The following is a 26,862-nucleotide window of genomic DNA, read 5'->3' as shown; positions in this document are numbered from 1 at the left end:
GCTAAGCTGGGAGGTAGCTCCTCATCCTCCCACATAGGGTGGGGGGCACTGAAGAGGGAGCAAATCCACTGAGGTACATTCACCTCTTGTCCAGGATTTAGCCACTTCCCTTCTACTCAGTTGAGACCTATCTCTGTTCCCTACCTGAGCAGTCATGTGAGCAGCTTGCTGTGCTGGAGGGAGGGTACCTTTATGGAGAAGGGTGAGCTAACCTCTGGCAGTCTATGGGCTTGTTATGGCTGCCATTCTCTAGGGAGCCATCCCATAGACTTTCCAGACATCTGGGGGGGCAGTAAAATCAGCTGGCACTGTCCTATTAGGGCTTGGCTTCACACTATGACAGCAGAGGGCACAATGTAAAAGTTTATTAAATTCCAAAATAACTTCTCAATGTACAAAGTCCATGGGATAGAATTAGTGCAAATGGGAAGGGAAGCAGGAGTGGATGCAGTGTGGTCTAGGAGGAGGGCAGTACAGCAGCTGAGGCACTGGCACAGGAGATCAGAGAGACTGCAGCTGGCTGGAGGTATGTCTCACTGAGTGCCCTCACTCGCTCCTGGAGTTGGGGGTTGTCCTGGTGCTGTTCTAGGGCCTGCAGTCCTGCTTGGCTGAGAAAGTCGTCAGCAGCCTGTTCCAGGACAGACAGCAGATTAGAGCTAGGCCCAGCCTAATGAAGGCAGCTGAGCAGCCCACATGGGATGAGTGGATCTAGTTCTCCATGGTCTCTATCATAGAACCCATCATGCCTGATTCTTGGGAAAGGGGCTGAAGGATTAATTTCTAATGCACCTCCTGCCCCAGGACCTACGTGAAATGCTCAGACTAATAGTTGACTTAACAGTTTCAGCTTATCCCCATTTTAGAACCCTGAGGTGATCAGTCCCTGCAGCTGTGGGTTGAGGCACAGCAAAGTTCCCATGGACTGTGCTCTTGCTGCTCTTTAGATACAGAGAGACCTTGAGGGAGCAGGGTTCCCCCTGGCACCTTTCCACAGCATAGCCTCTTAATTCCCCTGCTCAGGTTAGGTGGTAGCTGTTAGTTTACCACCGTAGTTCCCCAGCCATTGCACAATGCAGGGAAACTGGAGGCCTTAGCTGAGCCCTACCTCTGGCAGGTGCAGGAAGAGGAGATGTAGCAGCTCTAGACTCTGGCCCACCACCTGGGCATCGGAAAGAGCAAGGGTGCTGAGCAGCGAGGGCAGCACAGCCTTCTGGTGCAGCTGGTAGCAGTAGGCAGGGCCTTTCTCGGCAATGTTACACAGCACAGTCAGAGCCTAGAGAGGGAGCTGGCATGAGTATCCCAAGCTGCATGGCTCAGTAACTGACACCCACGGAAATGACGTTACTGAGGTTGGTCACAAGTTTTATATTGACTAGAACCAACCAGCTGTCACAGTCCTGTATGTCTCCCTGCCACAGGATGGTGCAGTCTGGGTAACCACCTCCTGGGAGGACATGGAAAGAAGCAGGAAATGCTGTCACCCCTCGAAGGAGACGGCCCTGCAGTACAGCAAACCTTCAAAGGTGGAGATTGGCATGCTAGAACCCCACTCCCCTGCTGTTGTCTGCATGGCTCTAGGGCAGGGCGAGATGAGCTTTCTGAGCAGGTGACAACCCTGCTGAGGCCATGTGGAGTCTACTTGTGCTTAGCATGGGGCTTGGTACACCTGCAGGCATTCCTGTGCCCACAATCACTCTGTGCTGGAGCTGCCTGCCAGGCTGGATTGCACAAAGGCCTGAGGGTTAGCTCCCTGCAGGCTTGGTGGGGAGCCATGGCAGTCTCCTGCCAGCAGAACACACTAGCGCAGGGCAATAGCTAGCTACTAGTTCAGGTTTTCTCTGTTTAAGCACAGGTTGATCCAGGCCTTTCCCTCACTGAGACTGCTGGAAAGGCAGAGTATGCAGCAGCTCCTGTTGGCGTTCAAGACGCTTTGAAAGTGCTTTCTTAAAAATCCCTTCACATGTACTACTTTTGAACTGACTGCCTCCAAGCCCGAGTACTGGCAGCACTAGATCCTGGCTGCTCCTTTTATCTGCACTGCATTAGGGTGCATTCCTCTTTCACTGCTTGGATTTTGAAGCATCTTTCAGTTGGTTTACACTAGCTTTCCTACTGGAGGAAGTTCAGTGGCTGATCTCAGCTGGACCAGTCCCCTTTAGAGCAAGAAGGCACTAGACTGTCTACTGGGATGGCTTGTTGTCCACTAGCATATTAGGAGACTAGAACCTGGGCAGGCAGCTCCCCTCATATTCTGCCAACTCCTCCCATGATGACACACAAGTTGGGATGGGGATGAGCATTTCAATGGGCTCCAAACCCTCTCAGGGCAGGATGCAGTCAGAGCCTCCATAAGCAGGCATGAATACAGAGTCTAATAAGGAATGGGGGAGGGGACTGTCTTTAAAAAGAAACAAATAGGACCAAGGTAAATTAACCAGGTGAGGCGTGGGTACTTATCTCACCTTCATCGTGGGCTGATAAAACCTCGGATATACATATGTACCTCCCACATACAGGGGCCAACCACAGGAGCACAATCCCTTCCAGTGGCTTTTACCTGTCACCAGAGGCCCAGAAAACTGACTGCTCTAAATAACACAATAACCCATATAGTGAGAGATTCCCTACCAGCAGGGTCACCATCCGGGAACAGGACAAGAGCTGCAGGAGGGCTGGGAGCAGGTCCATCGTGAGCACAGCAGAGCAGAAGATGGGCTCATCAGCTGGGAAGATCAGGAGACAAAGGTATTAAGGAAACCCAAACAGATTACTGAGAAAGGGCCTTCCAGACGAGGCACGCAGGAGCATGCACTGACTGAGGTAGAGAAGTGGAGGGTTTGCTGCTATATATAAGGAGAGACTCTACGTAAGAATGGCCATCTGGGGTCAGACCAATGATCCAGTTAGCCCAGTATCCTGTCTTCCAACAGTGGCCAATACCAGGTGTTTCAGAACAAATGAACAGAACAGGAAATTGAGTGCTCCATCTCCTGTCATCTGGTCCCAGCTTCTGGCAGTCAGAGGTTTAGGGACACCCAGAGCATGGGGTTGCATTCCTGACAATCCTGGCTAATAGCCATTGATGGACCTATCCTTCATGAATCTATCTAATTCCTTTTTGAGCCCCGTTATACTTTTGGCCTTCACAACATCCCCTAGCAATGAGTTCCACAGACTGACTGTGTGTTGTGTGAAGAAGTGCTTCCTTATGTTTGTTTTAAACCTGCTGCCTATTCATTTAATTGGGTGATCCCCAATTCTTGTGTGTTATAAAGGCATAAATAAATTGCCCTATTAACTTTCTCCACATCAGTCATGATTTTATAGACTTCTATCGTAGTCTCCTTACTCATCTCTTTTCTAAGCTCCTCATGTGGAAACTGTTCTATACCCCTAATCATTTCTGTTGCCATTCTCTGTACAGTTTCCAATTCTGGGGCAATCAGAACTGCACACAATATTCAAGGGGTGTGTATACATGAATTTATATAATGGCATGGTATTTTCTGTCTTCTTATCTATCCCCTTCCTAATGATTCCCTATTGTTAGAATTTTTGACTGCTGCTGCACACTGAGCTGATGTTTTCAGAGAACTATCCATGATGACTCCAAGATCTTTCTTGAGTGGTTAACCAGCTAATTTAGACCCCTCATTTTGTATGTGTAGTTGGGATTATTTTTTCCAGTGTGCATTACTTTGCACATATCAATACTGAATTTCATCTGCCATTTTTCCCCCCAGTCACCTCATTTTGTAAGATCCCTTTGTAACTCCTCACAGTCAGCTTTGGACTTAGCTATCTTGAGTAATTTTGTATCATTTTCAAACTTTGCCACCTCACTGTTTACCCCCATTTCTAGATCATTTATGAATATGTTGAATAGAACTGGTCCCAGTACAAATCCTTGGTGGAGCCTGCAGTTTATCTCTTTCCACTGTGAAAACTGACCATTTCTTCCTACCCTTTGTTTCCTATCTTTTAACCAGTTACTGATCCGTGAGAGGATCTTCCCTTTTATCCCATGACTGCTTACTTCGCCTAAGAGTCCATGGTGTGGGACCTTGTCAAAGGCTTTCTCAAAGTCCACCTGGATCACCCTTTTTCACATGCTTGTTGACTTCCTCAAAGAATTCTCATAGAGTGGTGAGGCATGATTTTCCTTTACAAAAACCATGTTATTATCATGTTCATCTATGTGTCTGATATGTGTGTGTGCTCATTGCACTAGGATGGGGGATGTTGTGAAAGTATCAATATCAGCACAGCTGGGCATGGAAGATTAGAGACAGTAAGAAATTTTAGCAGCTGCAATGGAATCCTCACTCTACATTGAAAGGGAGCGCCATGCTGTCTCATATCAAGCATACCACCCAGAACATGTCGGAGATGGATGAACTTCTGAGTGGCCAAGAAGAGGAACTCGAGAACATGGGAGCACTGGGATGATGAAGTGGGTACTAAGATTAACACCTGTGTTTTCTGTTCTGCCTATGGGTGTGTTATCTTGTGTCTCCCCAAATTAAAACTCTGGCATGCCCTTCCTGCATGAGTCTAGTCCTAGCCCAATGATGAGCTGTAGCAGCACCACAGGTTCTGTTTCAAGGTCTCTTTGGAGCTCTGTCCCTTCTCAGAGGTCATCTACTAAAAATGTGAGTCTCCCTGACTTTGATTTGAGGCAAGTCCCAGAAACCCCAGCCATTAGCTATGTTAGTCACTCTATTCCTGTAGCAAGTTCTAGGAGAATTCCCATTAGGTGCTATGCCCAGCCAGGGTGCATGGGAAAATCACCTGTGAGGTTGTTGAGAAGCCAGAGACACTCCTGCACTAGGAACGGGTGCTGCTGGAGGAAGTACTGCATGAAGAGAAACAAAGCCACCAAGAGGCGCTCATCCTGGATCTGCACTTTGCAGCCCTCTGTCTCATCCTCCGCAAGCAGGTTGCTGAGACACCGCAGCACGGGACAGATAAGCTGAAACGGTAAGAACAGCAGCATGGGGCATTCCCCCTCATGCACAGTAATGCTTCAGACAGCAGGGGTTTGGAGCATGGCACTGCTGATTAGCCAAGGCCCTCTACAGCCTCTACTTACCAACTCCAGGCCCTCAGTAGCTGCTTTTGACCTCACGGAAGCCAGTTCTAGCAAGAGCAGCACCAGGGTTGACACGATCCCCTGGGAGATTAACAGCGTGTTGTTCACATGGCTATGAAGGGAAAGGAACATTACAGGAACAGTGAATTTAAGGTGCGAACCCAAAACCAGCCACCACTCAGCCTGCTCATGTCCGTGCACCAGCTGGTTTGGCTGGAGCCTCAGCTAAAAGACTGGGGGTCGCGTTGTTTCACCCTCTCTCAAGTTGAAATTGACAGAAGGGGTTTTGCTCTGATTCTATAGAGCAGGTCCCCTGAGGGCAGCAGCTAACTGTGGAACATTTCAGCCTAAAAGGGGAATGTTTCAGAAAGGGAAAAGCATGTGGAAACAGAGGGTTATAGCTGTCTGGGGGTATCCACGCTTCACACTGCGCTTCCCTTTGCAAGATAGAATTCGCCAAGTGTGGCAAGCTGTCATGTGACAGTGCAACCCAAGATCACGGATTGCAGCGAGGAAAGCCAGGAGGAGGACGGGGCAAGAGCCTCATCTCAGACCAACCCCAGGCAACAGATTACAAAAGCAACAGCTCCAAGATTACATGCACCTGGTGGGCCTGGGCCATGAGGGCAGACAGGTGGAGGATAGGAAGCTCAAAGGAGAGGACCGCTTCATAGAGCTGCAGAATCACTGGGATAGGAACAGTCTCTAGTTCAATGACAATAACATGAGACTGGGTGTGCCATTGAGTACAAGGCCAGCAGGGACCACCAGACCATCTAGTCTAACCCTGAATACCACAGGCCATCCCCACACTGAACCCAGCAGCCGAAATTAGTCCCCAGGAGACTCTACTATTATGTGCCACAGGCAGAGAACAGGAGGGACTAAGGTGCACCAGTGCCCAAGGCCTCCACAATGGCAGGGAAATGATTAAGTGAGATATACCCAGAGAACGCTGGCAGGTGACCCACACCCCACACTGGGTGAAACCCTCCCAGGGTCGCTGCCAACCTGTCCTCAGCAATCCCACAAACTGAGGCCAATAATGGGGTTGAGAACTGATGGGTCCCAACCACAGTGGATAGAGCCATGCACACACAAGGGACAACCCCCCATGACACTCAGCTCTCCCTCCGAGGTCTCCCCAAAGGACTGAGAGAGGGTTACACAGAGTGAGGTAGCCTCTGACCTAAAGCAACTGGCTAAGGATACTAGGAGCAGCTCTTTCTGTTCCCAAACGCCGGGGGTCGGGATCCTGCCTTCTTCCATGGGTCTGGAAAGCCCCAGGCAGCTTTGGGGAGCTATACAGTAAGTACTAAATGCATTTACCTACACACAATGTAATGAAGACACCAAGCAAACTCCACGGCGACTCCCATTCCCAGCTCCAGGTTGGAGCTAACCAATTGAAGCATGTGCTGGGGGAGAACCGAGTCCAGAACCAAGCTGGGGCCAGAAAGGAGAGTTAAGAGAAACATGGATTTTAAAGAGGGATTAAGCAGGAGTACAAGCAACACTGCCATATGTGGGGCAAAAGCCCGGGCTGTCTGAGGGTAACTGTACCGCTCTCCCCAGAGCTGTTCGGGTTTAACACCCTCAGTGTGCTTCCAAAGCCCCAAAGGGGAGAGACTCCACCAACGGAGGACAGACCCAGAAAACATGCCCACCAAGGCAATGCTCAGAGAACTGGGCAGGTTCCATCAGGTGAGGGGAGATGTGAGATCTGTTGGTAAATATGTACCAGGATATTCCTGTTTGTCAACGAGGCCAGAACTCTAATAACATGAAAGGAGTCGGGGGTGTCAGTCCAGTTCCTGTGGGGGGCGGGGGTCAAGCATCTAGAATCCACAACCTCACAGCTGGCACTAATCAACCCCCTCATTAGCAGGCTCTGCAGAGAGGCCTTGGAGCCTCAACTCGCCTCATCCCTAGACACAGTCCTTCCCGGCCAATGCAGAGGAACCTCAGCAGGTTGTTGTGGGGGCGGCTTGCACTGATGCTGCCCATGCTAGAATACATGGGTAGATGGCCTCAGTCTCCAGGGCTGTCAAGCCAATTCCTTTCAGCAGCACTAAGATCAATAGGAAGAAGCATCCAGCGTATTTCTCTGTTGGCCCCCTTGGTTTCATGCAGACCCTTACGGTTACTGAAAGCTGATTAGCTGAGGGGTCAGGGAAAAGTGTCCTAATCTGTACAAAACCTCAGTGTCCTTGCCAGGGTTCTGCTCCACCATATTAACGTCACAGAGATAACGTGCCAGGAGGATGCTAACTGACCCTGGCATGCAAATGCCGTGCTCAGCCACGTGGCCTGTCCAGATGGAAGGTGAGGAAGTGATGCTTACGGTATGATCTTGGTGGGAGCTTCCCTGGCCTGCAGGAGCTGCGACAGGACGTAGCCCAGGCCTTCCAGCACTGCCACATGAGGGGACTGAAATCAAAGAGCACAAGGCTGAGCCACTAGAACAAACCCAAGTATCAGATTTCAGAGTAGCAGCCATGTTCGTCTGTATCCACAAAAAGAAGAACAGGAGTACTTGTGGCACCTTAGAGACTAACAAATTTATTAGAGCATAAGCTTTCGTGGACTACAGCCCACTTCTTCGGATGCATCCGAAGACTACAGCCCACTTCTTCGGTATGCATCCGAAGAAGTGGGCTGTAGTCCACGAAAGCTTATGCTCTAATAAATTTGTTAGTCTCTAAGGTGCCACAAGTACTCCTGTTCTTCTTTTTCCAAGTATCAGAGGGGTAGCCATGTTAGTCTGTATCCACAAAAACAACGAGGAGTCCTCGTTGGTTTTTTAGAACAAACCCATCAGGAGTCAGCAGTGAAAGGGGGAAGGATGGTGCCTACAAAATAACTCAATGTAAAGCAGAGAGGCTGAACTTGGTCTCGCAGCAGTTCCATGCAGAGGGAGCTAGTTTCAAATACGTACATGTGATGGCCAAGCCATTCCTCTGAGTCTCCAGGACCCCCAGAAAGCTCACAAGGCAGACATGCCTGTGATTGCTTGTGATTAAGAGACAGAGCGATCTAGCCAGGAAGAGCACAAAAACCATGTCAGCCACCATCAGAATGTTACCTCAGGAAATTAAAATTGTATATGGCAGTGCACACGGCGTATGCCCAGCTGCTCCCGCAACTGGGCTCAGCTCTCTGCAGAGTGCCCTCTGCACACGGCCTGCCCTGTGACAGGAAGCGATGCTGTGCCATTCATACAAGCTCTTAGTGACTACACTAAGCCACTAGTTCAAGAACGCAGGGAAATACCCCCTCCTGCTTGGCAAGGCTCGTAGGAAGAGCCGGAGATAGGCTAGCTGGGTCACTCACCTGGATACAGGATGCTAGGGCTGGAATAATGCCTTGAGGTAAAAGCTGCTTCCTCACTGCGTCACTCTCCACTGCCAAGTTCCCCAGCGTGTACAAACACAGCTCCTAAAACACAGATGTAGGGGACCACAGTTACGCTCCCTATGTGCCATAAGTGCCCTGCCAGTCCAACCAGATGAGAGTGCCCCCTACTGGCATTAGGGAGCTATTGCCACTAGAGAGCAACAAACAGCACCTTGAGATGCATGGATGCTGCACTAATGGCAAGAGAGATGTGATTTCCAGGACTAGCAGAGCCAGAGAATCTAATGCTAACTGAGTCGCTTTACCTAGCACAGCTTTCCCTGCTTGTGCAGGAGGCTCTTGGCTAGCTAGACATAGGCACACATATTTAGTCCATCTGAGGGTCATACTAGCAACAACAAGAACCCAAAGGACATACTTGCTGGAGCAAGGTGTAGCTAACCTCCTCTGCAATATAGGAACACAGGGATTGCCAGATGGGTCAGACTCAAGGTCCATTTAATCCAACCTCCTATCACTGACAGTACCCAGTGCCAGATGCTTCAGACTTGATGATTCAGAGGAAGGGGCAAATAGGGAGGTAGATGTGGGACAATCTGTCCCATATGAAGGTCTCACTTCAACCCACAATAGTTAGAGACTGAAGAGTTAGTGGGTTTTTTATCCCTTCCAAGACTTTGTTTGCATTAACTTTGGACATTCTTGTTAGCCATATGACTGTCCAAACCCTCTTTGAATCTTATTGGTTTCCTGGTCACAATGACATCCTGTGGCAGTGAGTTGCACAGTCTGATTACACACAGAGTGAAGAAGTATTTCCTTTCTCAGTTTGGAATTTGCCACCTTTAATTCAGTTTCACTAAGTGTCCCCTTGTTCTTGTGTTATGAGACAGGGAGAACAAAGTCCCCAATCTCCCTTCTTTAAACCATTCATTCTTTTATAGATTTTTATCTTGTTCCCTCTTATTTGTCTCCTCTCTAAAGTAACAATCACAGTCATTCCAATCTCTCTTCACAGGAGAGTTTTTCCAGCACATAAGCATTCTCATCGCCCTTCTCTGAGCTCCTCTTATTCTGCTACATACTTTTTGAAATGAGGGGCCAGTTCTGCATACAGTCTCCAGCTAAGGCCGTACCATTCATTTCTATAACGACAGATTATTTTCTGGATTATTCTCTATCCCACTCCTTCTACATTGTAACATCCTGCTTGCTTTTTGCACTGCAGCTACACATTCACTAGCTGTCTTCATTGCACTGTCTGTCCCTTTCCTGAGCTGCTGGTTAATTTAGACCCCTGTGAGATGTGTGAGTAGTATACATTTTCCCCTCCAAAATGCATTACTTTGCCTTTATCCGCACTGCTCTTCACCTGCCTTGTGTTGCCAATCACCTAGCTTGGTTAAGTCCCACACAGTTTTATCGGGACTTGACTAACCTCAATAGCTTTGTGTCACCTGCAAATTTTGCAACATCACTGTTCACCCCCCTTTCCAGTGCATTAATAAATATATTAAACCACATCAGACCTAACATGGAACCATGAGGCACTCGGCTGTCAATCTTTGCCATCATGAAAACTGACCATTTATTCCTACTCTTCATTTCCTGTCATTTAGCCCATTTTTGATCCACAACAATGCTTTGCCTTTTACCCCTGATTATTTAGCTTGTTTAGTAGCCTCTTATGAAGGGCTTTGTCAAAAGCCTTTTGAAAGTCTGAATACATTGTGTCAAGCAGTTCTCTTTTATCCTTTGTAGAGATGCATCCCACAAAGCCTACAGGGTCACTGTTCTACCTTCAGCCAGGAAGCCAGGCCATTGACGGGAGCATTAAGGGGCACCTGTAGTCTCCACAAGATGTAGCTCTGTCTGAAGAGGAGGGCAACTGCAGGGCTCTATTGGAGACCTTTGTGGGCGGCATCTGGCCAATGGGCTATATTTTGGCCACTCAATCTCAGAAGTCCAACCACTAATGAAAGTCCAGCAGATGCAAGAACAATGAAGAAACACAGGCCTGCATCTTACTGTGAATTCTACACTGTGTCCTGAGAGATAGGTCAGGAGATAGGAGGTTGCTGGCAAACACGCCTCAGCCACAGCAGGGTCACAGGAGTGTGAGAGTTCGTGCAGACAGCGAGCTGCCTCCATCTGTACGTTGGCCAAGCTGCTGGTGAAGAGCCCGATTAGGACCCGCATGCTGCCCTCCAACCTGTAAAAGCAAAATGGGACATTGTTTCTTTCTGCTGCCCCCCCTTCCCCAAAACACACACACACTCCTCCCACCCTGACCTCCCAGGGTTGGGAGGGCAAGTTGTCTCTCAGGAACCAGGCACTAAAAACCTGCCCAGTTCATGGGCTGGCCCAGCCATTCCTCAGACCACTTGACTTGAAAGGGCCAGGTTAATTCCTGCTCTCACAGCTCTGACTTCGCTGCAGTTACACAGGGCTGGATTTGGCCCAGTGTTTGGATATTGACTTTGTCCCACTTCTTTTACAATATTTCCTCTTTTTCCTCCCCCCCCCACCTTTCCTGTCTTTGAGCAGCCAAATTTGCTGCCTTCTGAAGTCATTTTGCCACCACTATGTGGCATGGCAGAGAGCCTAACAAAGCTGTCCCTGACCAGCCACAAGGGAACTGCAAAGCCGGACAGCTCTCCCTATAAGAACATGAGCAGAATGAAGTCTCAAGCAAACCACGCAGACAGGAGAGTACAGCACACAGCTCTCTCGAGCACAGTGAAGAGCCTTGTAGGAATCCTTTGCAATATATTTCCCTGATCAAAATCAGGTAGAGTCAAGTCCTGCAAGCTCTCAAGCCTCCTTTTGTCAGTCTAGAGCAGCTACATCCAGCTTTCCCCCAAAACCCTCTCTGTTCCAATGGGACTTTCCAAGCTCAGCCTCATCCGCAACCCAGCAGAGCACAAAGGCATTCAGGCCAGGCTGTCAAGGGCACTGGCCCACATAACATGAGCTCTTCTCTCAGTGGGAAAAGGAAGTGGTCACAGAAAAGAAAGGGATGGAGACATTTTCTAATGCAGATACCTGAGCCACACTCCCAACCATAGCAAAATTACCCACATCACAGAAATAGCCACACCGATCCCTGCTACAGAGGATATGTGGGCCCATCCCCATCTAAGGGTATGTCTACACTGGAAACTTCAAAGCGCTGCCGTGGGAACGCTCCCTGGGCAGCGCTTTGAAGTGCGAGTGTGGTCGCGTGCGAGCGCTGGGAGAGAGCTCTCCCACCACTCCTGGTAATCCACCTCCACAAGGGGATTAGCTCCCAGCACTCGGAGCCTGTCTACACTAGCACTTTAAAGCGCTCAGACTTGCTGCGCTCAGGGGGTGATTTTTCACCCCCCTGAGCCAGCAAGTTAGAGTGCTATAAAATGTAAGTGAAGACAAGCCCTAAGTGGATCCACAGCCATGTCCTTGCAATGGCCACTACCGGAGAGGCCCACTGCTAGCTGGAGCCTTTATGAACACAGACTAGCCATGCCTGGGGCTGGGCATAGCATGGAAGCACAGACTGGCTAACCTGACAAATTTCTGCTGCGTCTCTTTGTGCTGCAGTCCCTGTCGAAGGCGACTCAACAATTTCTTCCTCTCCTCTGTTCCCCTCTGGACATCCCTCAGCAGCTGCAAAATCTGGTGAAAAACAAACAGCTGAGTGGATGTCAAGCACAGCTCCAGGGTAAAAATCACAAGCCTAAAGGCATGATCACTTATGGTCATTCAAGATGCCATGGCACTTTTCCAAAGGGATTGATACTAACCCTGGCACCTAGGTGCTACAACTAAAGCTTATCTAGCAGTTTGTAAAACACTTTGGAATCCAACCAGCTGTATAAACGTAATATCATTATTAGTATTATTAACAAAGGCTAGGGCCAGTGAAAGACATTGCAGTGAATACCTAGAACCAGGGACAAATGGTATAAACCCTTCACCTCCTGCTCAGACAGAGGTTCTACTGCTATCTCCACTCCAGCCTGCCCATCTCCATTCACCAGGCTGTCTTCCCGCAGAAGTCTCTTACTGACCAACTGCTGCTGCCTCCGGGCCTTCCTCAGAGCTGCAAACAAACCAACCTCTGATTACTGACAACAACACAGCTTTCCAGCTCAAGACAAGTTTTCATCCCACCCAAAACACTGCTCTTTTTTGGGGTGAGGAGAAACTGCTGTTTGTCTCTTTCTGTGACTGTAAAATCACCTATGCTGTGTCTAGATGTTTTTCCCATAAATGATGGGAATTTATGGGAAAAACATCTAGACAATGGCATAGGTGATTTTACACAGATTTATTACAAATAAATAAATAAATAATCTGCACACAATGGAGTTTGGAGAGGTAGGTCTTACGTTGGCCATAGATTTGGGAGCTGCAAGTCAAAGCAAGAGGTGACGATGGCCTGGATGACGAGTTGAAGCAGAGGTGGAGCTGAGGCAGTGAAATACATGGAGAGTGTTATGGGGTAGTAAAAGGCCACTAGGCATAAGTGGGGAAAAAAAGTTTGGGGAAGATCTGAACCAAAAAGGAAAACAGAGGAGATGGAGGTGTGTTTGAAGATGCAGCAGAGGCATCTTCTGACTTTGAGACATGCAGGTGAAAGATGCTGAGATGAAGCCACCAGTTTACCTGATCAAGTCATGAGAGAATTCAATAAAGCTCTATGAGGAAATATAGCTGAGTATCATCAGTGTCAAAGTTGAGCTAGAGAAGGTAGACAAGGAAGCAGGAGAGGCACAAGAACTGAATCTTTTGGGACTGCGAAGAGAAGGAGTTGCTGCACCCACCAGAGACAGGGAGAGAGGGAGTAGTGTGATAATGTAGGAAGTGGAGCCATGACAGCTTCCATTCTATGGACAAATCAAAACCTAGCATAAAAGCGGGCTTTGTTGCACTATTCCCCGATAGGGTGACCAGATGTCCCGATTTTATAGGGACAGTCCTGATATTTGGGGCTTTGTCTTATATAGGCGCCTATTACCCCCCAGCCCCTGTCCTGATTTTTCACACTTGCTGTCTGGTCACCCTATTCCCCGAACAAGCCAATGAGAATCAATGACTCCACCAGCTGCAATATCAAGACGGTCTAGAATCCAGTAACAAACCACCTATGATTCCTAAGGGGGCAGGGGGGGAAATAAGGGAGAGGAGTAAGAGGACAAGACCCCACCCCAGACTCAATTATTGAAACAAATAGACTAGATCTTACCCTGAACGGACACCTCTTCCCCAAAGGCCCATCCCATCCCCACTTCCCAGTAGCATGGCTCAGATCACACCAGATTTGGCCCCTTTGCAGGGCTCAAGAGCTTTGTTCCAGACCCAAGCTTGCGGATCAGAGCAGTAGACCCAAGAGTGACAGGTTTCAGAGTGGTAGCTGTGTTAGTCTGTATCAGCAAAAAGAACGAGGAGTACTTGTGGCACCTTAGAGACTTGCTCAAATAAATTTGTTAGTCTCTAAGGTGCCACAAGTACTCCTCGTTCTTAGATCCAAGAGTGTCTCTGTGTCTCAGTCCTTGGCAGTGAGCTCAGTCCAGGGATCTGAACCCCCTTCCCAGAACTGGAGCAACTCCTCTCAGCCCAGATCCCCCTCCCAAGACCCCCCAGACACAAGGATCCAGAGCCAACTGCCCCAAACCGAGCCAGCTGCTCGGACCTCCAGAACCGCTCCCCCCAAGACTGGCTCCTGCAGGGCCCAGCCCGGTTCCCAAGGCCTCGGCCCGGCGGCTCTGTCGGGCCCGGACCTGACTCCTGCTCCCGCCGGCGGGCCCGCAGCTCCTCCAGGCCGCTGGCATCGGGCCGGTACCGGCAGCTCCTCCGGCTCCACATCCCGATCGCGGCCGAGGCGGCGGGTAGGAGCCGCCGCCGGCTCCAGCGGGGAAGATGGCGGCAGGGAACCGCGCACTTCCGGGAGCCGGGCCCGAGCCGCCACGGCGCTGCGTCTACGGGAGGCCCCGGTCTGAGCGTCCGCAGCAGGCCTAGGGTCTCGGGTTCTGTGGAGATTGGGGCGCGGGTGCTGGGGGGGCCCGGAAGAGTCGGGAAGGAGTCAGTGAGGGGGTAACTGGGGGTTCCGAGGAGACTGTGAGGGGGTCCCAGGGGCCTGGGGGAGGCTTGCATGTTTCAGTGAGGGGGTTCCCTAGAGGTCCCAGGTATCAGTGAGGGTAGTCCCCAGAAATTGGGGGACCCCAAATGTCAGTATGGGGGGGTCCCCGGGATGTTTTGGGGTCCTGTGTATCAGTGACGAGTCTCCAGGGAGTTGGGGGTCCCACGTGTGTTAGTGTTGGGGTTGGGTAACAGTAAGGGGGGATCCTGAGGGGTTGGCGGCCTTGGGTTTGTCCCTGGGGTGTATCAGTTGGGAACAACGGTATTTCAAGAGACGTCCTGTACCTGGATCCAAACATCCCCACGTCTCCTGTGCAACAAAGAGCCACTAAGAAGCAACTGGTCAGATACATTCTCTCTAGCAATAATCATGCTAACGATCTGACCTGTGAGCTAGACGGAGGATTTTTACTGTGGATAAACTACCTGGATGAGCAGGAGAGGCCCTTTAAACTATCCTTTGCTCTGTATTTCGATATAATTGTCCTTGTTTCCCTTGAAACACAGAAGGGGTTGTCAGGGGACAGGACCCCTGGACATGGTGGGTCCTGACTGTGTTGGTCAGGGGAGCCCTGGGAATGTAGATCAGGAGGCTTCACCAGAGAACACATTAGGGAATTGTGCTGCACTCCGCTTTCTGCTTTTTTCCCTGGGCTCCTTTGGTGAACTGCACAGTATGTGGCACTGCCTGTTAGCCAGGTGTTATTTGTGCCACTCCTTCCAAGAGTTTCTAGTCCAGATAGTGACTATGGGGCTGTATTACTGAGGGATTTGATTCATGCCTTGAAACTCTTTTCTCAAGTAAATTCACCAACACCGCTGGTGATCATGAGGGAAGGGCTCTAGCTGTTTGCTCTACGTTTATGGTTCTATGGCTATTTCATGTTATTTCTAACATTTGCCAGTAAATGTTCCCATCATGATTGTAGTATACACTTATGAGAGTCATTCAATTACATCAGTCTGGGATTTGTACCTCCACTTATGGCAGAGAGAGGCTACCCCTGCTGAATATGCTGTACTGCTGCTGAGTCCAAGAAGGTATCAATGTGAGATTTCTAAGGATAGATACAGCACTGGACCCAAGGTTTAAGAATCTGAAGTGCCTTCCAAAATCTGAGAGGGATGACGTGTGGAGCATGCTTTCAAAAGTCTTAAAAGAGCAACACTCCGATGTGGAAGCTATAGAACCCAAACCACCAAAAAAGAAAATCAACCTTCTGCTGGTGGCATCTGACTCAGATAATGAAAATAAAAATGCATCATTCCACACTAGTTTGGATTGTTATCGAGCAGAACTTATCATCAGCATGGACGAATGTCCTCTGGAATGGTGGCTGAAGCATCAAGGGACATCTGAATCTTTAGCGCATCTGGCATGTAAATATCTTTTGACGCTGGCTACAACAGTGCCATGAGAACACCTGTTCTCAGTTTCAGGTGACATTGTAAACAAGAAGCGGGCAACATTATCTCCTGCAAATGTAAACAAACTTGTTTGTCTGAGCGATTGGCTGAACAAGAAGTAGGACTGAGTGGACTTGCAGGCTCTAAAATTTTACATGGTTTTATTTTTGAATGCAGGTTTTTTTTTACATAATTCTACATTTGTAAGTTCAACTTTCATGATAAAGAGATTGCATTACAGTACTTGTATTAGGTGAATTGGAAAATACTATTTCCTTTGGTTTTTTTACAGTGCAAATACTTGTAATCAAAAATAAATATAAAGTGAGCACTGTACACTTCATATTCTGTATTGTAATTGAAATCAATATATTTGAAAATGTAGAAAACATCCACAAATATTTAAATGAATGGTATTCTATTATTGTTTAACGGTGCGATTAATGATGATTAATTTTTTTAATTGTGCGATTAATCGCGATAAAAAATTTTAATCGCTTGATAGCCCTAGTTTAAACTCTGCTAACAGTGCGATTAATGGCGATTAATTGCTTAGGTGGCGGGGGGGCTGGAAGCGCTGGGAGGGAAGGGGAGGAGCAGGGACTCAGCGCACTCGGGGGGGGGAGGGAGAAGGAGGCAAGGAGGGGGGAGCTTGGCTGCCGGTGGGTGCGGAGCATCCACTAATTTTTCCCCGTGGGTGCTCCAGCCCTGGTGCACCCATGGAGTCGGCGCCTATGCTCTTGAGTACATCACCAGGAAACCCTTACCCAGTCGAGGTAATTTAGGTCAAGCTGCAGTTTTGGTGGCCCCTATAATTCACCGCGGATGGCTCATGGTTAGTTGTCGATGCATATATGAGCCCCACTTGTCTCCCTGTTCCCCTTGGTAGAGTTTGCAGGGCTAGCACTTAGAAAAACTACCTATTTACATGCAACTGGAGCAGACTGGATCTGGAGTCAGACAAACCTAGAACCCTGCAATGCCATTTGGACAGAGGTACTTTTCAGAGCAGAAGCATGCTATAAGGAAATCAAAGCAAGATTTCCTTAGCTTTCTGGGCAGCGGAGCACAGGAAACCCAGTTCTCCCCCTTTCTGTGGGTTGGGCAGCCCACTGCTGGTCAAGACAGCATTCTGGGTGTGGAGGATTTGGGTAGGATTATGAAATGCCTTACACCCATTAAAAAGAAGAACAGGAGTACTTGTGGCACCTTAGAGACTAACAAATTTATTAGAGCATAAGCTTTCGTGGACTACAGCCCACCACGAAAGCTTATGCTCTAATAAATTTGTTAGTCTCTAAGGTGCCACAAGTACTCCTGTTCTTCTTTTTGCGGATACAGACTAACACGGCTGTTACTCTGAAACTTTACACCCATTAGTATTTCCCAACAGCATTTCTGTTTCGGGAAACAAACAGAATAGATTTGTGCAAAAGGAAGTAGCAACTGGGAAACTCTGTCTGACAGTGAGTACAGTGAGTGAAGAGTTTTGAGTGAAGGAGGATCCCATGCAGGAGAGTAAAGCTGCTGACAAGAGAAAACCACTGACATCTTAATCAAGGACGCCCCAAAAGCTAAAGGAATCGAGCTGCTTCCTTGGCAGGAAAATATTGCAGGTGAGTCTGTAATGCTGATGAAATGTGATCACTCCCCCAGTCATGCAGGGACACCTGAGAAATACACCTCTGCAAAACAAACAAAGCATTTTTTACCAGCTTTTAACTCTTTAACTGCTGGCACTTTTCGGACTGCCCATAGACAGTCCTGATCAGGGTCACTCAGTCACATAGAATAACCAGACCCTACAGTTTACACATTCCCAGTGTTGTATGGATATTACCGAATGATCCCTTACCATTCCCCGTGAGGTTGGTAATTGTTAGAACTCCAGTTTGAGATAGGGAAACTGAGGTATTGAGAGGTGAACTAACCTTCCCAAGGGTGCACAGTGAGCCACTGTCAGAGCTTTGAATAAAAGAAGGGAGTCACTGATCCCCAGTCCTGGGCTCTGACCACTAGACCATACTTTCTCTTGTGTGATTTGCCATTTCTAACATCTCCTCCTGCTGTGCCCATGGGTTTGCCAGGGCACTTATAGGAGGAGTTTCCCCAGCCTAGGATGTCGCAGCCTCCTCTGGTGCACAGGATTCAAATTGGCACTCGAGTGTTGAGAAGTCCTTCATGACTGGGTGGGACGAAGCAGCTCTCTTTGCTGGAGGGGACTGTTGAGGGGTGGGAGATGGGCAGATTCCCATCCAAATGGGGCTGCTGGCAGGGTGAGGAACAGCTCTGCCTGTGAAGAGAAACAGGCTTTGTCTGGGGTGAAATACCGACTCTCCTCCACTGGCTGCTACACGTTCACTGGGGCGAGGAGAATGAGGAATCACTGCTGGCACTTAAACCAGATCTAGGTAAGAATCCTTGTGAAGATACAATGTAACTAGAGACACCATGGAGCTGAGTATCTCCTCTGGCCTTTGGGCAAATCTGAAGCTGAGTTCAGGCCTGAACTTTATGGTTCAGACCCATCTCTGGACTTGGCTGTGACATCTCCTAAAACTTTGGGGGCCAGATCCTCAATTTAGCTCTGTTGGCTTCCAGATGAGACTGATGCTGGAAGCTCCATTGTAGCCAATGGATGTTTTGCCCTGGATTTGAATGGGACCAGGGTTTCACGTGGTGTCACGTCACTGACAGGTTGTGTGACTAGTAATAGAGGCCACCCACCTTCCTCCCAGTGCCTTGGAGATGAGCCTGAGCTAACAGCACTCACTGAACAAGCACTCCATTACTGGTAGAAGGAACTGGCTAAAACATACCCAGCACTGAGGCTTTCCAGTAGTGCCAGCAAGCAGCAGCTCAATCCCTGAGTCCAAGGCAGTAGCTCTCACCGAAGTCTGGACTCGCTCTCATCTAGCTCTCTTCCACCCTCATTCTCCTCAGAGGTTGCTGTGCAGGGGGAATGCCCACGTGCCCTTCTATTGGTGCCCCGTACTGGACTCAGGAACAATGTGCTGTGAATAATCCTAGCCTTGTTCTGGTGCTTGTATTGCATGGAGCAAAGGCTCTGGGGACCACCCCTTGCCTCCCATTGGCTTCACTGAATGTTGCTGCTTGCAGCCCCAGCTCTGTAACAGCAAAGGCCTGGGCTTTACTCTTGCTCTTCTGTTTTCTAGGCTATTCATCATGCACATCACTCAGCTGTTTGTGGTAATCCTGCTCATAGGATTGAAACTCTCTGAGGTAGTAGGTGACTGCTCCTTCAATAAGTCCCAAAGTCACTGCACCTGCTCTCTTTTGGATCTGGAAAATGGGGGAAACCTCTTTCAGTGCTTACCTGCCTTTGTCTTTGAGCTTCGAGGAGGAAACTTGGAGAAATATGTAGGTTTTGCATCAAGAACAGTAAATCAACAGGTGCTCGACATTCTGCAGACGCTGCAGGTGACCAAGATTGTCTTTGGAGATCTCCTAGTGCCGGAAGTTCTCTTGGCAGCCGTCATGAAGTTCACTTACAACATGCATATTACAGATATCGAGTTTGAAAGCTGCACTTTCCTTGGAAATGCCAGCTGGTTCCAGATGGACAGGTTGAATCTACCTGTCTCCTCATTACGCTTTCATAATGTGACCTCTGCCTCCCTGGCTGAGAGAGACAAAGACTTTGCCCACCTGAGTAGGTGGCTGGAGACCTTGCAGAATCTGACTGTGACACAGTCTCAGGTCACCTACATTCCATGCAGCATTGGCAAGGTTTTCAGAACCTTACGCTATCTGGATGTGTCGGAAAACTACCTCCAGGACCAGAGCATGAGGCCTTCGTTTTGCCAGGGGGCTTTCCCACAACTCCAAGTATTAAAACTCCATCGCAACAATCTGAGCTCCTTCTACACCATGTGTGAAATGCTGCACCAGCTGGAGAAGCTCGTCCACTTAGACCTGAGTCAGAATGACCTCCTGGCTATCCCCTCCTCCTCATGTCAGTGGCAGCCATCCCTCCGCATCCTCAACTTGTCCACCACAGGCTTAGATCACATCGCCCTGCCTCTGCCCCCCAATGTTGAAGTATTAGATGTGAGTTCCAATAACCTTCATGCTCTAGACCTTGCACTCCCCTTCCTGAAGAAACTCCACCTGTCCAATAACAGGCTGCATGCTGTCCCCTCAGCCAAAAACTATCCTGCTTTAGAAGTCCTCAGTCTAGATGGAAACCTGATCTCATACCTCCCAAGGGATGAGCTGCAGTCTCTGAGACACCTGCAGAGCCTAAGGGCAGGTCGGAATCTCTACAACTGTTCATGTGCGGGTGCCAGTGAGATCCAGGCCTTGGCGAGCATGGAGTCTTTGATGCCCGACTGGCCTCAGGACTACACATGTGAATCCCCATCTCATTACCAGGGCACCCTGGTGAAGAATGTGCCTGCTTCAGTGCTGCAGTGCAACAAGGCCATTGTGATAATTCCTGTCACTGTACTTCTTGTACTGAGCTGTTTGGCTGGGATCATTTGCTTTGCCAGACGTAAAACACGGTCTGGCTAAGCCAGCAGCTAGGCTTTGACCACAAAGGCTCTGTCCTTCACAAGGCAGGACAGGGGCTGTAGAACATCACTGCCTGCAAATGCATATGATCTTGATGACCAAGTTGCACTAAAGCACCGCTGCCTGAGGGGGCAGCCTATCCTGGGGCTGCCACCCAGCCTAATGGGCTAGGAAGAGCAGACATCTAGCCAGCTCCCCAGGACTAAATTGACAGAGACATCAAGTGCAGGCCGTTCCTTCAGGAGGGAACCCCTGAGCACTGCCCCTGCCCCTGCCCTCCCCCTGCTCTGTGGGGATCGTATGCTGGATGGTTGCAGACATCTGAGGTACCAGACAGGTTTTTGGCATCGCTTTAAAGCACAGGTGTGATCAGAAAAGTAACTGTTCCCCATTGATGTTATGGGGCTCCCCATTCATGCTGTCTCGCATATCCTGGAGCAGAGTGAACAAGCCAGAAAGAGGAGACCGAATTCTTTATTCAAGCAGACTCTCTAGCTTGTAACGTCCACAAGTTAGTTGAATTCCTCTGTCTCCCAGCTGCCTCCAGTGTTCTCAGGAGGAGAATGTACTCCCTTCTGCCCTATTCACTTGGGCCAGCTCTACACATAGACTGTGTCCAGATAGAAGTTACTAGATTACTTGGAGCGGGGGGGGGTTGTTTGTTTTTTTACCAATATAGTCATACTGGTACTGCTTCTAGTGTGGACACAGTTGTAGTAGGTATAAATGTGCTTATACTGATGTAGCTTATTCCCCAACCCAAACTGGACCAGCAAAAGCACCTTTATACCAGTATCACTGCATCCACTGTGGGGGTTGTGACGTTGCACTCTATATGATTTTATGAAAATATGCTAATGTAACTGGAATGTGCTTCATGCAAAAGGTCTCTTGTAAGGTATCATTACAAACAGGGCCGGCTCTAGGCACCAGCAAACCAAGCACGTGCTTGGGGCGGCACATTTTCAAGGGCGGCATTCTGGCCGTCTTTTTTTTTTTTTCCTTTTTTTGCTTCGGGCGGCAAAAGCCTAAAGCTGGCCCTGGCAGCAGCAGCGCGTCGCCCTGGGGCCGCTGCGGTTTGCGCCGCGGGGGAGCAGTGCCCGCACCTTGTGGCTGGGCCGGGCAGGCTCCTAGCTGGGGACACTTAGGCCGGGGGCCGTGTCACTGAGTGTGGGGGAGAACAGGCCCTGCACCCCCGGCTTCCTGAGATTCACCATGACTCTCAGCTAACCAGTTGAACAGAGGGTTTATTTAGACAACAGAAACACAGTCCAAAACAGGTCTTGCCGGTACCGACAACAGCCCCCTCCCCCTTTAGTTAGGTCCATCTCAACACACCCTTCGGCCCCCTCCTTTCTGGCCTTTTCCTGGCTCCTCCCCCAGCCTTTGTGTCCTTTGTCCAGTTTCCCAGGCAGCGGTGTCACCTGGCCTCCAACCCCCCTCCTGGGTTCTCAGGTTACATGCTCAGGTATGCTCCCTTCCCCAATGCAGGCAGCCCAAGCAAAACTCCCCTGCAACCTTCCCAGGTCAACACTCCCCACTTAGCATTCAAATAACACATCAAGAACATTCCCACTTCGTCACATGCCACCCCTCGGGGCACACGGAGCTGCCTGCAGATGCCGCAGGGCGGCCACTCCCCCAGCACCGCAGCTGGGGCTGGGCGAAGTGGCCCGAGCCGCCCAGGGACTGCGGCAGGGCGGCCAGAAGCAGCAGCAGGGCCAAAGAGGGTGGTGCGCTGCTGTGCGGGCTCGCGTCCCACTCTCCGGGGCTCCGCTCTCTCTGGGGCTACCCTGCCCTGGCTCCTCAGCCCCCTGCCAGGGTGGTCCCCCAGCTCTGCACTCCCGGGTCCCGGCCGGTCCTGGAGGCGGGAGCCCTGGCTGGAGGGACCCTGGGCTGAGGCGCGGCCTGGGAGCCCCACTGCTTATCCCGACCCTGCCAGTGCTGAACCGGCTGGAGGCGAGGGGGGAGTGGGCGGAGTCAGCACTGGTGGGGGGGAGCCCAGGGCTAGGGTGGCAGGGGGGTGCGGGTGGGGTGGGGGTGAGAGCCCAGGGGTGGGGTGGCAGCCAAATTTTTTTTTGCTTGGGGCATCAAAAAACCTAGAGCCAGCCCTGATTACAAAGCTTATAATCTACTGAGTGTGATCATCCTATTTGTATAAATGTACCACTCTTGTATCTGAAACAAAAATATGAAATATAACTCTGAGAGCCTATTGTAATTATGCAAAGTGTGGCCCATTAATGGTGGTTTGGAATCTTGATGACTCCCATTAACCAGGACAATTGACTGCATTTGGCTCTGTTTTACCTGTAAGTCTTCCTGTACACATGTGTGCTGGCAAGTGGGTAATGAAATCTTACAGTGACATGTGATCATGTCACCTGAACTGGAATCCATCTTTAGACTGGTGCTTTTCTATTTGGGGGGGGGGGGGCAGAGGGACAAAGGATTCCCACCTTATGCAAAAGATATATAAGTGAGTGGAACAGAGAAAATGGAGCAGCCATCATGAGGAATCCCCTAGCTACAACCTGAGCTGGAACAAGGGCTGTAGCAGGGGAAAGGATTGTGCCCAGACTAGGAAGGCATCCAGTCTGTGAAAGAAACGTATTGAAACATCTTGAGGGTGAGATCTTATCTGTATTCAGTTTTTTTACTGTATTAGACATAGACTTGCGTGTTTTATATTATTTTGCTTGGTAATTCACTTTGTTCCATCTGTTACTACTTGGAACCACTTAAATACTACTTTCTGTATTTAATAAAATCACTTTTTACTTATTAATTAACCCAGAGTATGTATTAATACCTGGGAGGGCTAAACAGCTGTGCATATCTCTCTATCAGTGTTATAGAGGGCGAACAATTTATGAGTTTACCCTGTGTAAGCTTTATACAGGATAAAACGGATTTATTTGGGTTTAGACCCCATTGGGAGTTGGGCATCTGAGTGTTAAAGACAAGAACACTTCTGTAAGCTGCTTTCAGTTAAGTCTGCAGCTTTGGGGCAAGTAATTCAGACCCTGGGTCTGTGTTGGAGCAGACAGGCATGTCTGGCTCAGCAAGACAGGGTGCTGGGGTCCCGAGCTGGCAGGGAAAGCAGGGGCAGAAGTAGTCTTGGCACATCAGTTGGCAGTTCCCAAGGGGATTTCTGTGATCCAACCCGTTGCAGGGGTTATACACATTCACTATGTTAGTATAGTTAAAGTGGTACAACTTGTGTGGGGACAAGGCCTTAGTGTTAGCTATAATAAAGAATGTAGATTCTGCTCTCAGGTACACTGACTTACTCCTCATTTTACACCCAAGTAATGAGAGCAGAATTTGGCCCAATGGACTCGCTTTAAAAGTCAAGCAATTATTTTTCCAACTCTCAGTGCACGGGTTATTTCATTGACTATTATGCCTTTCTTTTCGTGTACTGCCTCCAAGGCCTCTGCTGTCTACAGAGACAGGCAGCCATTAGTGTTTAGGTGCCTAACTCCCATAGAAATTGATGAAGCTAGGCATCTGGTACCGTGCAGGATCTGGGCTGGCACATACAGCTCAGGGCAGTGTGTCCTAGAGGGGGACAGGGACACACCCGGGGGGTGGAGGGCTCTCTCGTGGGACTTTACTTTGTACTTCCTTGTTATTGATTAACCTAAAATAAAAGCAGTCCAGACTGAAAGTGGATGGCTGCTCTCTGCATGTGGAAGAATGGAATCCAGCTGCACTGACTCCAAAAGCCCCCCTGTTCCTCTGCTTCTTACAGTGCCCCTGGGAGGGAAGAGTTTGCAGCTGAAATGGAGCTAGCAGTGTCACTGATAATGCACGAGACGGATAGACTTCTGCTCTCTCTCCCAAAGCTGCTGTGGCTCTTAGAGGGTAAATAACAGTGAGACTTGAGTGGCTGGGCCTGAGATGCCCAGGGAGCAGATCCGTGGAGTGGGAAGGTGCCAGTTTTACATAGTCCCTTTTTCCCATAGCCCCATTGTACATGAAGGTCACATGCCAAACCTAGCATTAATAATAAATGAGTGCTGGATTGAGGTTGTTTGCCTCTTACTGCTGCCATAGAAAACGGATTGTAATAACATCACTAGTGACTGCTTTAACTGGATTGACAGGCTCCAGTGTCTGAGTTGCTGCAGCATTCTCTGCTAAAAGCCTCACAATCATTGGGATACATTTCAGCAACATAAGAATGGCAGTACTGCGTCAGACAGCCCAGTAGCCTGTCTTTCGACCAGGGCCGGCTCTAGGTTTTTTGCTGCCCCAAACAAAAAAAAATTTTGGCTGCCCCCCTCCTCCCCCCGCCCACTGCACCCTCCTGCCGCCCCAGCCCTGGATCACTGGTAACTCGCTCCCAGGGCGGGTCATTCAGCAGGAATTTTGGATGTGCACAGAACACAGACAGGATTGGTTCCCATATGGTTACAGAACTGCAGTAAAGTGGAACAATTTTCAGCTTGTGTGACTGAAGGCTATCTGGATGCATATTATAAGACTGTCCTACATAAATGAGGAAAAGTTGAGGTGCCTTTATTATTCTTTTGTTCCATTCTTTGTTTCTATGGGGAATTTGCCAATGCAATATCACTGTCTTCCTTTTAAACAAATAAAACTAAAACTTAAAAAAAATATTAATAATAATAAAAAAGCAATGGCTGCTGAAAATAGCAATTCCAGTCCTAATAACCACTGGGAAGCATTTCTTGCTCAATTTATTCTACTTTTTCCTATAGCAAGTTACAGTGGATCAGTATATTTGATTTGGGAGAAATGAAGTAACAGCTGCCCAAATTGAGCTTGAGCACTCCTGAATTTTGAGAATGTTCAAATCTGGAAGGCAGGTGCTGGATTCCCTTTCTGAATATTAGCTATATCTGGAAAAAAAAAGTCAATTTCTGCTTCCATGGCTCAGAAGTGTAAATCCTCCTATGTGCCTGGTACTGTATCTAAAGCTGCCCAGTCTAGTAGAGCCTTCCCCTCCCTTACTTTTCATTTTAAATTCTAGTGGGATCCACGTACCTGCCTTGCTAGGCTTCAGATAGAGAGGTGCAATGTCCATTTAGTCCACCCAATTCTTTCTTTGGGGGAGAGCCCAGGGCTGGGGCGGCAGGAGGTGCGGGTGGGGGCCAGAGCTGGGGCGGCAGGGGGTGCGGGTGCAGGGGGGGAGAAGAGCCCAGGGCTGGGGTGGCAGGAGGTGCGGGTGGGGGGAGAGCCCAGGGCTGGGGCAGCAGGGGGTGCGGGTGGGGGCCAGGGCTGGGGTGGCAGGAGATGCGGGTGGGGGGAGAATCCAGGGCTGGGGCAGCAGGGGTGGTGCAGGTGGGGGCCAGAGCTGGGGCAGCAGGGGAGAGTCCAGGGCTGGGGCAACACAGGGGCGCGGGGGGAGCCCAGCGCTGAGGTGGGGGGGCAGCAAAAAAATCAGAGCTGGCTCTGTTCCTACCATTTACAGCAAGCTGCAGCATGAGGTTTCAGTTTTCTACACTGCTTCCCCCTCCCTTTCCTGTTGCTAGTGGCCAAGGGAATGGTGGGAAATGTAGTTCTTTCCCTGCTCCAGGGCTGGCTCTATAGGCAGGGAGCTAACCAAGGAACTACAGCTCCCAGGGCCACCTGTTGGTTCTCAGCTCTCATGCTGGATTCTTGCGCCCCTGCAAATTTGCCGTCCCAAGCACCTGCTTGCTTTGCTGGTGCCTAGAGCTGGCCCTGCTTCCAACAGTGGCCGATGCCACATGCTTCAGGGGGAATCAACAGAACAGGGCAATTTATTGAGTGATCCATCCTATGTCACTGAGTGCCAACCTCTGGCAGTCAGAGGTTTAAGGACACCCAGAACATTGGGGTTGCATCCCTGACCATCCTGGCTAATAGCCATTGATTGGCCTATCCTCCAGGAACTTATCTACTTGTTTTTTTAACTCAGTTATACTTTGATTGTTACGACTTCCCCTGTCAACCAGTTCCACCGGTTAACTGTGCGAAGACGTATTTCCTTATGTTTGTTTTAAACTTGCTGCCTATTAATTTAATTGGGTGACTCCTGGTTCTTGTGTTATGAGAAGGAGTAAATAACATTTCCTCATTCACATTCTCCACCAATCATGATTTTATAGACCTCTACTATATCTTCCTCCCCAGTTATCTCTTTTCTAAGATGAACAGTCCCAGTCTTTTTAATCTCTCCTCATATGGAAGCTGCTCTATACCCCTAAGCATTTTTGTTGCCCTTCTCTGTACTTTTTCCAATTTAATATATCTTTTTTGAGATGGGGTGACTAGAACTGCACACAGTATTCAAAGTGTGGGCATACCATGGATTTATATAGTGACATTATGATATTTTCTGTCTTATTATCTATCAC

General features: G+C 49.3%; 2 protein-coding genes across 4 annotated transcripts; one reads left to right on the top strand and one right to left on the bottom strand.

Annotated features, from left to right (window-relative positions):
- Positions 1-350: 350 nt before the first annotated feature.
- TMCO6 (transmembrane and coiled-coil domains 6) lies at positions 351-14,458 on the bottom strand. Of its 3 annotated transcripts, none has more exons than XM_054036650.1 (12): positions 14,124-14,458; positions 12,406-12,530; positions 11,994-12,103; positions 10,478-10,661; positions 8,426-8,530; positions 7,437-7,522; positions 6,422-6,538; positions 5,093-5,204; positions 4,792-4,972; positions 2,629-2,723; positions 1,106-1,273; positions 351-628 (listed from the first exon to the last, which is right to left on the bottom strand). In XM_054036650.1, the coding sequence occupies exons 1-12, from the start codon at positions 14,260-14,262 to the stop codon at positions 458-460; spliced, it is 1,593 nt and encodes a 530-aa protein (XP_053892625.1). In that variant the 5' UTR covers positions 14,263-14,458; the 3' UTR covers positions 351-457. The 3 variants fall into 3 exon arrangements, with proteins under 3 accessions (XP_053892625.1, XP_053892626.1, XP_053892627.1); XM_054036651.1 differs by having other exon boundaries at positions 14,212-14,456; XM_054036652.1 differs by lacking the exon at positions 12,406-12,530 and having other exon boundaries at positions 14,212-14,455.
- Positions 14,459-19,162: 4,704 nt separating this feature from the next.
- Positions 19,163-20,798, top strand: LOC128842544 (toll-like receptor 2). Its single transcript, XM_054038635.1, has 2 exons — positions 19,163-20,047; positions 20,099-20,798. Exons 1-2 carry the CDS (start codon positions 19,163-19,165, stop codon positions 20,510-20,512), a joined length of 1,299 nt encoding a protein of 432 aa, XP_053894610.1. The 3' UTR covers positions 20,513-20,798.
- Positions 20,799-26,862: the final 6,064 nt, after the last annotated feature.

This window comes from Malaclemys terrapin, chromosome 8 (genome assembly GCF_027887155.1).
Source record: "Malaclemys terrapin pileata isolate rMalTer1 chromosome 8, rMalTer1.hap1, whole genome shotgun sequence".
Classification (NCBI taxonomy): Eukaryota; Metazoa; Chordata; order Testudines; family Emydidae; genus Malaclemys; species Malaclemys terrapin.
This window is presented reverse-complemented; position numbering and strand designations above follow the sequence as displayed.